Genomic DNA, 15,663 nt, shown 5'->3' on the forward strand with positions numbered 1-15,663 from the left:
GAATCATTAGAGTTGAGGGGTTCCTCTGTCAAGGACAGACTTCACATCTACCTCAGTGTTAGGCTTTGGCAGCAGCCCAGTGCTTGACCTTTTGCTATGGCCATCAGATTTCCTATGGGCTGGCCAAAGATGAAGGTGTTTGGGATACACATTTCATCTGTCTGTTTAAGCCATCTGTACAAAAAGGCCTGGTTACAGATCCTAATCATCTTTGCCACAGCGTATCACACCAGCTAAAGCTCGCTCCACTGTCCCTGGCTTGGGAGACCTCTGAGGCCCCCAGCTTACAGCTGTCTTTAACTGCCCTCGGGTCATGCTTTTCATCTGGGCCCAGTACAGAGTAGGTGTGGCTCCAGGGCACATCCTGATCTCTATGAAATGAGTATCTGTCAGAAAACTCCTGGTGGAGGGAGGGTATAGCTCAGTGGTAGAGTGTGTGCTTAGCATGCCTGAGGTCCTGGGTTCATTCCCCAGTACCTACATTAAAAAAATAAATAATAAATTCCTTTTAATTACTTTGCAGGAAATTGAAAGATTGGAGCATAAATTGAACCAAACCCCTGAGAAGTGGCAGCAGTTGTGGGAAAGAATAACCGTGGACCTTAAAGAAGAGCCCAGAGCAGACCGTGTGAGTTGGCAAAGCCCTTTGAAGAGCTACTTCTGAGTTTTTTGAGGGTGCTAGGTCAGGTGGGGCCCTGCCACAGATAACCTAGGGGACTTATGGCCAAAGGGAAAGGTAGAAAGGGAGGGGTCATTCCCTGAGGGTCTAGGGCAGAAAGTTCCAAATGACTGAATGCTTTCTGAGTGTCTCACTTTACCACAGTGACATAATACTTATGTTCCAGGGCCCCAAATCCAGGGGAAATTACTGGGTTCTTTTCTATCTCAGCGCCCCTGTGGTTTCAGCTGATCTTCTACCACATGAGGAAAGAGGGCAGTGCCAGGACCTTGTTTACTCCAGAGAAATAATCAGAGAAAATGAAATATTTTAAAACACCAAAATGTGCTCCTTTATGTGGAAGGGACTGTGCTGAGCACCACACACACTTTGCATCTTTTTAACGCCCAGTGAGGGAGTCGTGTCCCATCTCAAAAGTGAGGGGCAGACACAGAGATCACACAGCTAATGCTTGCAACAGTCACCCGTCAGACCCATGTCAGACTGACTCCAAATGCAACAGAAAGGAAGTTAGGACAGATGAGTGTTCTGAAGAGCACTGCAGGAAAGGAGAGGTCAGCAGGGGCCAGCTGTCACAGAGGGGTCGAGGAGAATGGAGTGTAAAAGAAGGCCTCTGATGTGGTAAGGAGGAGTCCTCCGGTCGCTGTCTTGCCTTCAGGTGACAATTCAGGAGCTGTTATCAGACAGGCCACAGGTAGGGGATGTCTTACTGCTTTTATCCTCAGAAAAATGGTTTCTTGATTTTTTTTTCTGATTAAAATAAATATATCTCATTTCATAAATAAGACAATACACAGAAAGTTACAAAATAAAGACATAAATCACCCACCATTTATAACCTAGAAATAAACCACTATGCTTTCAAGCTTGTTTTATAATTCTAAACACACATATAAAAGGGAAGTTAGTGTATACATGCAGTTTTAAAACCTGCTTTTTTACTTAATATGTGGTATACATGTCCTTCCATTTGTCACTATAAATCAGCAGCAACATTTTTGTTGTTGTACGTCTTGATTTTTCTTATGCAGTACTGCAGTTATTTTTTAACAAAAAGGAGATCCCATTATGTATATTATTTTGTAATCTACTTTTTCACCTAAGACGTATGTGAACATTTCTCTAGGCCAATGTAATCTATCTACATCATTATTTAATATGTATATATGCACTGTTCATTGTTTAGGGCTTTAGCTTTTCAAACTTACATAGTTATCAAAGGAATAAAGCCAACCACTAAGAATCAACAGAGTGCAGTAATCCAGTCATAAAGGACAGTCAAATGTGTTTACACATATTCATGGAATCAATCATCTAATAAGTAGCTTATTTGTGTCCCTTTTTTTTAGATTCCACATATAAGCAATATTGTATGGTATTTTTCTTTCTCTTTCTGGCTTACTTCACTTAGAACAGTGATCTCCAGGTCCATCCATGTTGCTGCAAATGGCATTATTGTATTCTTGTGCACAGCTGAGTAGTATTCCGTTGTATATACATACCACATCTTCTGTATCCAGTCATCTGTTGATGGACATTTGGGTTGTTTCCACGCCTTGGCTGTTGTAAATAGTGCTTCAGCAGCAACATTTTTAATGGCTGGCTGTCTGTTGTATGGAAATACCCTTTTTTTTAACCAGTCCAATAATGATAGTAATTTCCAATTTTTTACTGTTATAAACTCAAGGAATAAACATCTTTTTACATACATTTTTCCTTTTTTTAAGTGTAGTTGATTTAATGTTGTGTTAGTTTCTGATGTACATACAGCATTTTGATTGTTATTTTTTTCACATTTCTCATTATAGGTTTTATAAGATATTGAATATAGTTCCCTGTATTATATATATTTTTCTTATTGATCCAGTTTTTTCCTGGAGGTAAATTTTTAGAAATGAAATTATCAGGTCAATTACTTAAAGTCTTTGTAAAGCTTTCCTAGCCCCTTTTCTTTCTCAGCCCCAGAGACACCCTTCAGGCTCCCCAGGAATTGTGTCTACCAACCTCCCTTCCTATCAGAAGAGGTCTGTGCTGCACCTCCCAGACAGCAGCCCGGGGGAGGAGCAGAGTACCGGCATCTCCCCATCCAACGGAGTGGACCGGCGAGCAGCCACGCTGTACAGCCAGTACACGTCCAGGAGCGATGAGAACAGGTGGGCATGCTGAGCCCTGCTTGGTGTTCTGAAAAGGCCCTCCCCGCCTTGCCTGCAGCCACACCACAGGCCCTTTAATAAGCTCGGCCTGTGCAGTGCTGCCTTCTACAAACTTGAAATAGATCTGCTTTAATTCTTTGTTTGTTTTAAGTGTGTTAGATGGTTCTTTGAAGAGGAAAAGTCAAAATTACAACTTAATAATGCCAAGAAGTCATAGTTATTTGTGGTTGCATCCTGATTGTTATTACCTCATGTCTGCCAGGTCTTTTGAGGGAGTATGTTTTAGTACTTTTTCAGTGGCAGACATCAGAAATCCAGCTCACACTAGCCCAAGCAGAAGGAATTTACTCCCATACACTGGGAAGGCCAAGGAAGTGCCAGTTTTTTACACAGTATCTTCAGCTCTGCTTTCTCCTATGGGCTGCATGAACCCTAGCGTGGCACAAAAGATGGCTACTGAGAGCTCCAAACCTCACAAGTTTGGTAATTCCAGCAGAAAGAGGCAGTCTCTCCCCAAAGGTCTAGTAGAGAAATTCCAGGGGGAGCTCTCATTGATCTCTTTTGGATCATCTGGGGGAAATAGAGACTTGACCAACAAAAACTACGGCCATCCCCTTTATAGCACTTTTTAAATGAAAAGTCAAATTAACTGCCCTGTCATCATTCCTTCTAGGTCCTTTGAGGGAACGCTCTACAAAAGAGGGGCTTTGCTGAAAGGTTGGAAGCCCCGTTGGTTCGTTTTGGATGTAACAAAACATCAGGTAATACCATCAAAGCCTAGAGAAATCACTTCTCCCAGACTCGGCTCAGTCCCTGGCTGTCGTGTGACTCAGCAGACACAGCCCTCCTAAGGCCTCTCAGAGGGCCCCTGCCTGTCCCTGAGTGAGGGTGGTAGCCTCCTGAGAGGGTGCAGGTGTACGCAGGCGGAGGCAGGGACTGTTGAGCCCAGAGCATTAAGAGCAATAGAACTCTGTTTTTTAATACTCATATATCTCCTGCTGCCTGCTCTTAAAACCCAGGCCAGGAGAATTGAGATTTTCAGTGTGTTACATACCACATGCACATACAGAGCCTGCCCTGTGAACATTCCCCAGAATACAGATCACCTTCATGTTTGCTGCATAAAGTATCCATTCAAAACCGAGGGCAGTAATTTATTCGATAAACATTTACTGAACACCTTCTCTGTGTCTATCACTGTACTTGGTACTGAGGAAAGCACCATTATCCCCCAAAGATGACAGCAACGGAGGAGGGAGGGGGCCCCAAAACAGGCAGCAGGGGATGTGCCCACCCAAACCTGGAATTCACAGTGGGCAGGTACTAGACAGGACCTCACAGATTATGTTATCAAATCTTTTCTTTTGCCCGTTGTTAGTCTTTGCTATTGCTGTAGCATTGCCCCCAGTCCTTAGCGTCATAATCTTTGCTCCAGTCATCTCAGTGGGGAGGATCCCTACCCAAACCTCCAGCCCCTGTGCACCCTTCACTAGTGAGAGTCACGTGGCCTCCATGTTCTGACCCCAGACCTCACTCTACCTTGCACCTGACCAGTCAGCCTTGAGGCAGCCTGAGATGCCAAGATTCTCAGTGCATTTATCTCCAAAATGGAATCTGTTGAGAAAGATATGAACTATTACCCCTATACAATGCTCTTGTTGGACCTGCGTCTGGAAAACTTCAGGATGAAGACTATATGGGGACTCCCTTTCCCTCTGCTCAAGGAGCTTCATAAAGGTTACACAGAGTCTTTGTGGAAGAATACAGAGAATTTTTTACAAATACACAATAGAAGAAAGACCTTTTCAGGAGGCTAGACTTTGAAACATTTTTTCTGAAATCATAGAGCCTACATTGTATAGTAAAGTTCCATTAAACCACTAACTATAACGTAAGAGAATGTCATAATTTTGATGTAATTTACAATTATATCAAATTATATTTGCATTTTTACCAACCTTTTAGATTTCTTCAACACAGAAGGTATACAGTTTTCATTTAGTCCTACTCATACCACGCCTGAAAGGAGGGGCAGAGAAAAGTCTGAGGCCCGAACCCCAGGGACGGAAGCACCAGACACCTTGCTGCAGAGTGAGTTAGAGTGAGGTCCAGACTTAGAGTGGTGTCCAGTCCTTACACATAGTAACCACTCAGTCAAGTCAGTTGCTTTTAAATATACAGCTTGAACATATTTTCCCACCAGTCCACACGGGTCTTCCTGACCATTTTTGTAAAAGTTGTATAGTTTTCTGTATTCTTGATGTACCTTCATGAATTAACCAACACCCCATTGAAAGACAGCTACTTTTCAGTTGTTAGCTGATAAAGGCGGTGCTGAAGGAAACCTTTTTATACATGTGTCTCTGCATGCTTGTGGGAGTGTCTCTGTAGGGAAAATTTCTAGAGGTGGGAAAGGTACATCGCTAAGTATAAACATTTTAAATTTTAGTTCCTATCGCTAAATTGTTCTCTGAAAGGTTTCTGATTAATAGTCCCATTAACAGTGTTTGAGAATACCTGCTGCCTTACATTCAACCTGAATATTGTTTTTAATGTCTTAATCTCAGCAAAAAGTGAAATCTCACTGATTCCATTTACTTTTCTTTGATCAGTTAGGTTGTTCATCTTTTCAAATGTTTATAGGTCATTCATATTTATCCTGTGACTTGCCCATTGAAATTCTTTGACCATTTTTCTATTAGCTTGCTTACCATTTTATCAATTTCTAGGAATTCTGTATGTATTCTAAACATTAACCCCTTTATTTTTTAGAAAAAATTTTAAGTTTCTTTTTTGGGGGGATAACTAGGTTTGTTTATTTATTTATTTTTTAATGGATGTGCTGGGGATTGAACCCAGCGCCTCGTGCATTCTAAGCACATGTTCTACCACTGAGCTATACCCTTCCCCCTCTACCCCCTTTTTATGTTACACACATTTCTTACCATTGTTACTTGACACATTTTTTAATATGTAATATTTATTTGTTCAAATCTCAAAAAATGTCTTTTTCCTCCTTTCTCCCAGTCACCTAGTTCTCAATACATTTTGAAAAGCCATGCTGTTTTCTTTCTTTGTCTCATATCTCATGTGTCCTTTGGGTTCCAGCTGCGATACTATGACTCAGGTGAGGACACAAGCTGTAAAGGCCACATTGATCTGGCTGAAGTAGAAATGGTCATCCCTGCTGGCCCCAGCATGGGAGCCCCAAAGCACACGAGTGACAAGGCTTTCTTTGATGTAAGTTGATCTTACTTTTCCTTGCTCTGTTTGCACATGATTCCTTACAATCCATCCACCTCCAAGAATTATAGGGTCTCAGAGTAATTGGTGGTGACTGCACAGACCCCTCTAGCTATGGGAATTGCTATAGAACTTGAACTTGGCACTCTTAATCCTTAAGCCTGACCTCTCCCAGCTGTTCATGTCTCAGAAGGGCTGAGCATTGTCTTGCACAAAAGAGTCCCTCAAAGATATTCAATTATATGTGGAAGCAGACAGACCCCTTGTTAAGTACTGTTAGTTATACAGTCACCGCCTACAAAGGAGAACAGATGTCACTTCCCTTTTTACCCAGTGGTCTTCATGCCTGACCTTCCACAGAACACTGTCCTTACCACACATGATGACTGTCTGCTCTAACATCTTCAGCAACCCTTAGCTGAGCCTTGGGGCATTTTATGGGCCACATGATAGGGGACTTATCTAGTGCCCAGAGCCCAGCAGGACCTCTCAGAGCACAGGCCATACTCTAGGGCCCTGCTCAGGCTATGAGGCCATTTCTCTGACTCGTGAGATTCCAGTGTGGCCCCAACTGAAGATTTAGAGAAGGGGACAGAAAAGCCACCTCCAGCATGGTATGGATGAATCTCAGCCTTCCTGGCGCCTGTGCTGCATTGGCGCAATGCATGGTAGGGCCGGAGACTCCAGCCATTTTGGACTCTCCCAAGGCCCTGGAAAGATGCAAAGTGTGGCTCTTCCAGTATGTCTGTCTCCTCTGCCAGGCCCTTCTGTTAAAACCCTCTGTGACTCTGGGGACAAGGAAGGTAAAGTGACTATAAAGGTAATGACAGTATGGTAGTGAAGGGCAGAGAAAATAACAGGTTCTGGGGCGATGCAGTGAGGGACCGGCACAGGGACCACTTTGCCACTTGCCCAAAGCCATAGAATAGCCCCACCCTCATCTCTTCTCTTCGGTTTTGTAGCTCAAGACCAGCAAGCGTGTATATAACTTCTGTGCCCAGGATGGACAGAGTGCCCAGCAGTGGATGGACAGGATCCAGAGCTGTATCTCTGATGCCTGAAGCCCATGGTCAACCCAGGCAGGAGACGGGGGGAGGGCTCATGCTGCCAAATAGAGAAGCAGCGCATTAACCCCGGCGGAGCTGACGGCGTCCTGCTCGGTTCAGATGAGTCATCCTTCGGCCTGAGGTTTCCTGCCCAGAGTTACCCATTCCCTTCGGTTGCTGCATCTGCTTAGCCTGAGTGGCCGTGTCACACGGGTCTGTCAAGAGCCCCCGGCCCGCCCTGTATCTTGCACTTGATTGTTCTAACAGGGTCTTTGTGGTTAGGGATCAGAAGAATGCTTCCTGAGCCAACTGTCATCCATCCCCTAGGCAAAGTGGCTACCCACCAGGGTCCTTCCTGAAAGCTGGATACTTTTTGCTCTCCAAGGTCATAATTTCCTTGGAGAGCTTTCTGACATCAAAAATCAAACCCCTGCAAGATTATCTTCCATCCTGTGCAGAATAGGTTTCCTGTCAGAGGCTCCTATTCTTACTGCCTGACCTTAGAGATGCTCAGTTCTCTGGTGCTGTCAAAGGTGCTTCCATAACCCCTGCTAGGCCACTGGGGTTCACAGCAAGACCCATCAGTGCTCTGTGGCAGGCAAGGTGGGCAGGGGCCACACAAGATCATCCTGATGGAAAAGACTGTCCAGGGAATGATGCAGCAATGACCAGACCAATGCAGGGAAATACTGCTTCTACAACACTAAATTTTCTAGGCCAAAGGTGCCCTGAGGATCCAGGACGTTGTGTTCCCATGTATTTTTCTGCTCCCTGACAGCTTCTTACACAAAATAACATGCAAAAGCTGAATGCACTAACCCACAAAACGGACACTTGCACTGAATTCCTAAGTGAAGATGTTGGAAAGACAGAAGCCAGAGACCACACGACCCCTGTGATGAGGCCGTGTAGACCATGGCCGCACTGCGGCGTGACTGGATCCCCAGACAGCACCCTCCGCATGCGAACAGTAAGGACCTCTTTAGACTTTCATTAATTTTGATAACCTGTGTTTGTTCAGCTTAAGATTCCAGAAATGCTATTTGTTCACGGTCAACAGAAACAGCTTCTCTGTGACAGCCACCGTGGCCAACTGGAGTCCTAGGTAGCTACATCATTGCATTGTTTTGTAATGTTAATATGTTAAATACCAAACTAATATTTCAAAAATATGTATATATGATTTCTATATCCTTGTTTTTCAGTCTGCTTATAATTTAATATAAAGTTAATTGATTCATTCATAAGATTCCAGTAATAAAATGGTTCCCTTTTTAAAAAATAAAAAGCCACTTTGTCTTTGTAGGTTAAAAATAAATCAGATTTTCAAATTTAAAATTATCTACAAGCTAGGAAATAGAACTGTGTTAATATATAAGAAATTAGAGGATAATAAGAATGAAGGATTTTTCTATCATTTTCATTTTATAAATTGCCACCTGTGAAAATGGTTTTTGCACATTATTTGTATTTTTCTTTGTATATGAAATAATTTTTTGTACTTTGTAAAATATGAAGTCCATTGTACCTTTAGCAATTTGAGACTACACAGTGCTTCTTTTGTAACTGGATTCTTTTAACTTTCATGAAGGCACCACATGCCTTGCATTCACTAACCACCTTGAATTAAATTTATTTCTTAAGAAAAAGCATCCTTTATTTACTGAAATAAAGTTCATTGTGCAGTACGTAGCACTCAGGAGGCAACATTTATGATTCATACACGGGACTAAACGTTCAAGGGTAAAACACAGCATAGCCCATTTCCTGCCTTGGTTCTATTAATGTCATCACTGCCCTTTGCTCAGGAAGTACCAGGGACACTGGACATGCTGGCCTGAGCTTCTGGGTTCTGGACACACGGCTGCAGAATTTAGGTTACGAGACCTGAGGCCGCCACGCCCACCCTGTGCCTCCAGTGAGCTGTGTGAAGTTGGTTAAGTTCACTGCCTCTTCCAGGTCACAGTTTTACCACCTATGGCGTGTGGCAGTTTGTGAGAATTTCAGCAGGGGAACTGAATTCGTTTGGTAGCAGGTTTTCCTGCTTCAGGAAATTGTTGAACAGCAAAAACAAAGGATCAGTGATTTCAGTCCCAGACAACACTCCCTCTAGGTAAGCCCTTGGAGTTTACCTTGGGAACCTAGCTACATCTCAGTGTGGAGCCAACAGAATGCAAGTTCTCGTCTCAGGGGTGAACCTCTGAACTAGTCAGGAAGAGGCCCCCAAGGTGAGGCACTAACGTCCCCCTCCCTCAGATTTCCTCAGTCCAGAGGGCTCGTGTGACTCAGGCCTTCATTAATCCCAGGACTCTCCTCCTAATGGCTGGCTCTGGAACCTGCAGTTCTGCCCCTGCATGTCCCTGAGAGTCAGTCAGGAGGAAAACTGGGATTGGGAGCTGAGCACAAGTGTCAGGACGCCCTTCATTCCTCGGGTCTGAGCTGTGAGAGGGAGAAGGGCACTGGGTTCCAAGGAAGAAGCCTGGAGCCCTGCACCTGCAGCTCCTGTGACAAAGTCTCTCACACCTGGGTTCTTGAAAGATGCCGACCCAAGGGAGCATGTGAGTGCAGGACCCACTCCCCAGAACTCTTCAGCCCAGGTTCTTTTTCTCAGGCCCCAAATCCGTCCACTCAGTGTCCTCACGCCAGGGCTAGAGCTTTAATTGTTAATAGTCCAACTGGTTTGCTTCTGAATGAAAACTGACATTTATAGATATTTCATTAGGAGTTCTTTTAAGAGTTAAGTAACCCCATCGTCTCATAAAGAAATTCTGAACAATCTCAAGATCTCAAGCGGATAACCAGGAAATGCCCTCAGCAACAGCAGCCTCAACCAGAGCTATGAATTAAGCCGAGAATAAAGCAGTATTGTGACGGAGATAGGGCTCGGACAGCACTATCAAACAGATACATAATGCGAGGCACTGGTAGATCTTTTTTTAAGTAAAAAGAAATAGATGAAGTTCAGTTCATAACATTTTATCTTATTTTCAATAATACATTGTTTACCTTTATCTATCAAACATTATTTCAACATGTAATCAATACAAAAAATTATTAATGAAATATTTTATATCTTCGTTCATGCTGAGTCCACAAAATCCAGTGTCTATTTTGCACTACAGCACATCTGTTTGGACCAGTGTGTTCTTTTTTCTGACACCACTTCTCTTACCAAATGAATGTCATTTTCCCACTCCAGTTCTCCCACACCGGCTAAGTACCCAGCAGTTCACCCAGTTCTGACACTACCACCCCAGAGGTAGCACAGACCCCACACTTAAGGGCTCAGCCCACCAGACTGCCCCCTTTCAGATGCCTGTTGCAATTCCCAGGGGAATCTGAGCAACCAGCTATAAATTTGGGGGGTGCCCATAACCCCCTCCTTAGGTTCAGTGATTATTTAGAATAACTCACTGAACTCGAAAATATGTTTACTGATTTATCGTAAAGGAAACAACAGCCAAATGGAAGAGATGCATGGGGCAAGGTCTGGGCGAAGGGAGTGGTGTGGCGCTCCCATGCCCTCTCTGGGCGTGCCACCCTCCCAGCACCTCAGTGTGATCACCAACTGGAAAGCCCTCTGAATCTTGTTCAAGATTTTTTCATAACCCATTCTCCAATTCTTGAAAAGATAAACAAAATTGATAAACCTTTAGTCAGACTCATCAAGAAAAAAAGGGAGAGGGCCCAAATCAATAAAATCAGAAATGAAAAAGGGGAAGTTACAACCACAAAAAGGACAATGTGGAAGAAATGAACAATTTCTTAGAAAGGTACAATTTGCCAAGACTGAACCAGGAAGAAATAAGACAATATGAATAGACCAATTACCAGTACTGAAATTTAATCAGTAATTTAAAAACTCCCAACAAACAACAGTCCAGGACAAGGTGGCTTCGCAGGTGAATTCCACCAAACATTTAGAGAAGAGTTAACGCCTATCTTTCTGAAACTATTCAAAAAATTTACAGAGGAAGGAACACTTCCAAACTCATTCTAAGAGGCCATTATCACCCAGATACCAAAACCAGACAGATACCACAAAAAAAATTACAGGCCAATATAACTTACGAATATAAATGCAAAAGTCCTCAACAAAATACTAGCAAATGGACTCCAACAATGCATTAAAAGGATCATACACCATGATCAAGTGGTATTTATTCCAGGAATGCAGGAATTTTTCAATGTCAGCAAATCAATGTAATACACCACATAAACAAATTGAAGAATAAAAACAGTATGATGGTCTCAATAGATGCAGAAAAGGCTTTTGATAAAATTCAACATCCATTTATGATAAAAACTCTCCAGAAAGTGGGCTTAGGCAGATCATACCTCAACATAATAAAGGCCATATATGACAAACCCACAGCTAACATCATTCTTAATGGGGAAAAGTTGAAGGCATTTCCTCTAAGATCAGAAACAAGACAAGGATGCCCACTCTTGCCACTTTTATTCAACATAGTCTTGAAAGATCCAGCCATAACAATCAGAGAAGAAAAATAAAAGGAATCCAAATTGGAAAAGAAGAAGTAAAACTGTCACTGTTCGCAGATGACATACTATACATAGAAAACCCTAAAAAAGCAACCAGAAAACTACTAGAGCTCATCAATGAATTTGATAAAGTTGCAAGATACAAAATTAATATGCAGAAATCAGGTGCATTTCTATACACTAACAATGAAATAGCAGAAAAAGAAATTAAGGAAACAATACCATTTACCATTGCACCAAAAAGAATAAAATACCTAGGAATAAATCTACCTAAGGAGGCAAAAGTCCTGTACTCTGAAAACTATAAGACACTGATGAAAGGAATTGAAGATGACAAACAAATGGAAAGATATACCGTGTTCTTGGATAGGAAGAATCAATACTGTTAAAATGGTCAGACTACCCAAGGCAATATACAGATTTAGTGCAACCCCTATCAAATTACCAACGACATTTTTCAAAGAGCTGGGGAAAAAAACGTTAAAATTTGTATGAAAACACAAAAGACCCCAAATAGCCAAAATAATCTTGAAAAAGAAGAATGGAGCTGGGGGAATAATGCTCCCTTTCAGACTATACTACAAAGCTACAGTAATCAAAACAGTATGGTGCTGGCACAAAAAAGACAGATCAATGGAACAGGATAGAAAGTCCAGAGATAAACCCACACACTTATGCTCAATTAATCTATGACAAAGGAGACAAGAATATACAGTGGAGAAAAGACAGTCTTTTCAGTAAGTGGTGCTGGGAAAACTGGACAGCTACCTGTAAAAGAATGAAATTAGAACATTCTCTAAAAGCATATACAAAAACAAGCTCAAAATGGATTAAAGACTTAAATGTAATACCAGATACTATAAAACTAGAGGAAAACATAGGCAGAACACTCTTGGACAGAAATCACAGCAATACATTTTTTGAACCAGCTCCTGGAGTAATGGAAATAAAAGCAAAAATAAACAAATGGGATCTAATTAAACTTAAAAGCTTTTGCACAGCTAAGGTTACCATTAAGAATAAAAAGACAACCTACAGAATGGGAGAAAATATTTGCAAATGATGCAACTGACAAGGGGCTAATTTCCAAAATATACAAACAGCTCATACACCTTAATATCAAAAAAAAACCCAATCAAAAAATGGGCAGAAGACCCAAATAGACATCTCTTCAAAGAAGACACACAGATGGCCAACAAGCACATAAAAAGACGCTCAACTAATTGTTAGAGAAATACAAATCAAAACTACAATGAGATATCACCTCACACCAGTCAGAATAGCCATCATTCAAAAGTCCACAAATGATAAATCCTGGAGAAGGGTGTGTAGAAAAAGGAACCCTCCTACACTGCTGGTGGGAATGTAAATTGGGGTGACCACTATGGAGGACAGTATGGAGGCTCCTTAAAAAACTAAAAATAGATTTACCGTATGATCCAGCAATCCCACTCCTGGGCACATATCCAGAGAAAAATATAATTCAAAAAGACACATGCACCCCAATGTTCACAGCAGCACTATTTATGATAGCCAAGACATGGAAACAACCCAAATGTCTATCAACAGATGAATGGATAAAGAAGATGTGGTAGGTAAACACAATGGCATACTACTCAGCCATAAAAAAGAACAGAATAATGCCATTTGCAGCAACATGGATGGACCTAGAGCTCATCATTCCAAGTAAGCCAGAAAGAAAGAAAAATGCCATATGATATCACTTATATGTGGAATCTTAAAAAGACATAAATGAACTAATTATTTATAACTTAAGATAATTGATTCCTTGAATAAGTGTAAGCACATCTGACTGTCCCTTATGGTTGGATTACCGCATTCTGTTGATTCTTATTTTGTGGTTGGCTTTATTCCTTTGATAACTATGTAAGTTTAAAAAGCTAAAGCTCTAAACTGTTCTTAGAAACAACGAAAAGTACATATATGTAAATTTTAAAATGGTTTTAATGAGTTGCTCTTCCGAGAATAAACTGTTTACTAAAAATATATATATAAAATAATAATAATAATAATAATAAAAGATTTTTTCCTAACCCATTCTCCAGGCTCCCCTTTCCTCCCTCAAAGCTTCACACATTCTACTCACATGCTGTTCTTCCTGGTGACTAGCCCCCATCCTGAAGCTATCTAGCGACCCCAGCCTGAGTCACTGCATCACATAAACACAGGTGTGGTCAAAGGAACTCATTATGACTAATAAAAGATACTCCTGTCACTCAGGAAATTCTAAGGGTTTTAGGAACTATGCCATGAACTCAGGACAAAGACCAAAAAAATTTTGTTTTAATTATATTACAACTAGCCACATTTCTAGTGCTACCATACTAGGCAGATTTAGAGCAAGTAGCCTCTCATAGCGGACCCAGCAGTGGGAAGAGCTAGGAATCAAGAGACCTGAGGGTTGGCTCTATTCTAATTCATGATGTGACCCTGAACCTGTGCCTTCACTTTGTAGGCGTTGACCTATGAAATTAAGGACCCAGATCTGTGATTTTGTGGTTCTAATGGTTTAGCTTTGCAAAGACTGAGGTTCTAAAGTGAGATTTAAAAGATCTACTGAAAAAGACCAGATCATCTAAACCAGCACTTCTCAAACTGTGACGCACGTATGAATCATCGTGTTAAAATGAAGATTCTGATTCACTAGGTCTGAGATGGGGCTTGACATCCCATGTTTCTGACAAGCTCCCAGGTGATGCTGAGGCTGCTGGTCCAAGGACCACACCTGAAGTAACAAAGATGTGTTCGTCCCAGTCCTCTGAGAAGCAGGCGCCAAATGGGAAGGAAAGCAGGGGCGCTGGGAGAGCCAGGAGACCGAGGTGCGGCTGTGACCTTGTGAAGGAGCCAGGGAGGAAGGGGAGGAAGGAACGTAGTTCAGGCGGGTGGGGCAGACTTAGACTGCAGGGCAATCCTAAGGAACTTCGCCAGGCAGGTGAGACATCCTCAAGCCACCACAGCTTGTCAGAGGAATCCCACACCTCCCAAGAAGGGGCCTGCCAGGGCCCCCTGCCCCCCTCAGTCACTGGCAGGCAGCAGCCCGGGAAGCAAACACCGTTAGATTCCAGAGCACAGCAGCCGGCACCGAGTCACGTACAGTCCCCACTGCCGGAGACCCAGAAGAAGTGTTCACAGTGGTCACAGTCCACCCCTGTGCCAGGTTCAGAGAGCAGTTTCTCCCTGTTCCCCTTGGGCCTCTCTTCCTAAGGGGAACTGAGAGGAGAGAAAGAGGGTGCTGGGGGACTAACTCCAGCCCCTGTCAGGCATAATCGCCCTCCCCTCGTGCTGGTTCCAGGGTAGCCAATGACAAGGACTGGCTAGTGTCAGCTGTCCAGGTCATTTGTTTACTTGCTTATTCCACTGCCTCTAATGTGCTGGGTGCTTTCTAAATGTGTTACTAAAATCTAGTCCCATATGTCCATCCACATGTCTCTGCCCCACATTTCCTTGTCCCCAGTCTTCCAGTCCTTTACTACCCAGGCCCCTTGACCAAACAGCCAGGCCACTGGCCATTGCCCAAGAGAGTGTGTATCTTCTCACTACCCTAGGCCACTTTCTGTGCACAAAGTCCCTGAGCAAGTACTCGGCTCACAGCTCTGGGCAGTGGGAATAGTCTCCCTTTCCCTCACACCTCTGTCCTGCAGCCACTGTCCATCTTCAGCTTGTACCATGCACCACATTAACCACCCGTAAACCCAGCTCAGGCTTTTCCCTCTTTCATCTGGTGGTACAGGACCCTCCATGTGGCCACCGGTACAAGCCAGAGGACAGGCACTGGTTCTGTCCTCATGCAGTTTACTTGTGCCCTCTGGCCCCACTGGGGCTCAGTCCTGGAGTCAGCATTTCCATCTGATGAAGTCTGCTGCCAGGCCCTTCCGACTCTATGACTTGACACATCCAACAAACCCGAACTCAGAATGGGCAGTTTCAGATGCCCCGTGAGCTGTGCCATGGCCAAGTGTTCTGTCTCTACCAGCGCCTAGTAACATGCCAGAAACTGTTTCTCAAAAGGTGTGTATCC

At 42.9% G+C, this 15,663-nt stretch overlaps 1 protein-coding gene across 2 annotated transcripts in view; it reads left to right on the plus strand.

Annotated features, from left to right (window-relative positions):
- SBF2 (SET binding factor 2) overlaps nt 1–8,809 on the plus strand; it is a 382,774-nt gene extending 373,965 nt beyond the window's left edge. For both annotated transcript variants that reach the window (XM_031460040.2, XM_031460041.2), the window contains 5 exons: nt 524–628; nt 2,639–2,832; nt 3,506–3,593; nt 5,941–6,072; nt 7,038–8,809. In XM_031460040.2, the coding sequence (XP_031315900.2) occupies nt 524–628; nt 2,639–2,832; nt 3,506–3,593; nt 5,941–6,072; nt 7,038–7,136 (618 nt within the window). In that variant the 3' untranslated portion in view covers nt 7,137–8,809. The remainder of the gene's footprint in view (nt 1–523; nt 629–2,638; nt 2,833–3,505; nt 3,594–5,940; nt 6,073–7,037) is intronic.
- The last annotated feature ends 6,854 nt before the right edge of the window (nt 8,810–15,663 follow it).

Source organism: Camelus dromedarius, chromosome 12 (assembly GCF_036321535.1).
Source record: "Camelus dromedarius isolate mCamDro1 chromosome 12, mCamDro1.pat, whole genome shotgun sequence".
Classification (NCBI taxonomy): domain Eukaryota; kingdom Metazoa; phylum Chordata; class Mammalia; order Artiodactyla; family Camelidae; genus Camelus; species Camelus dromedarius.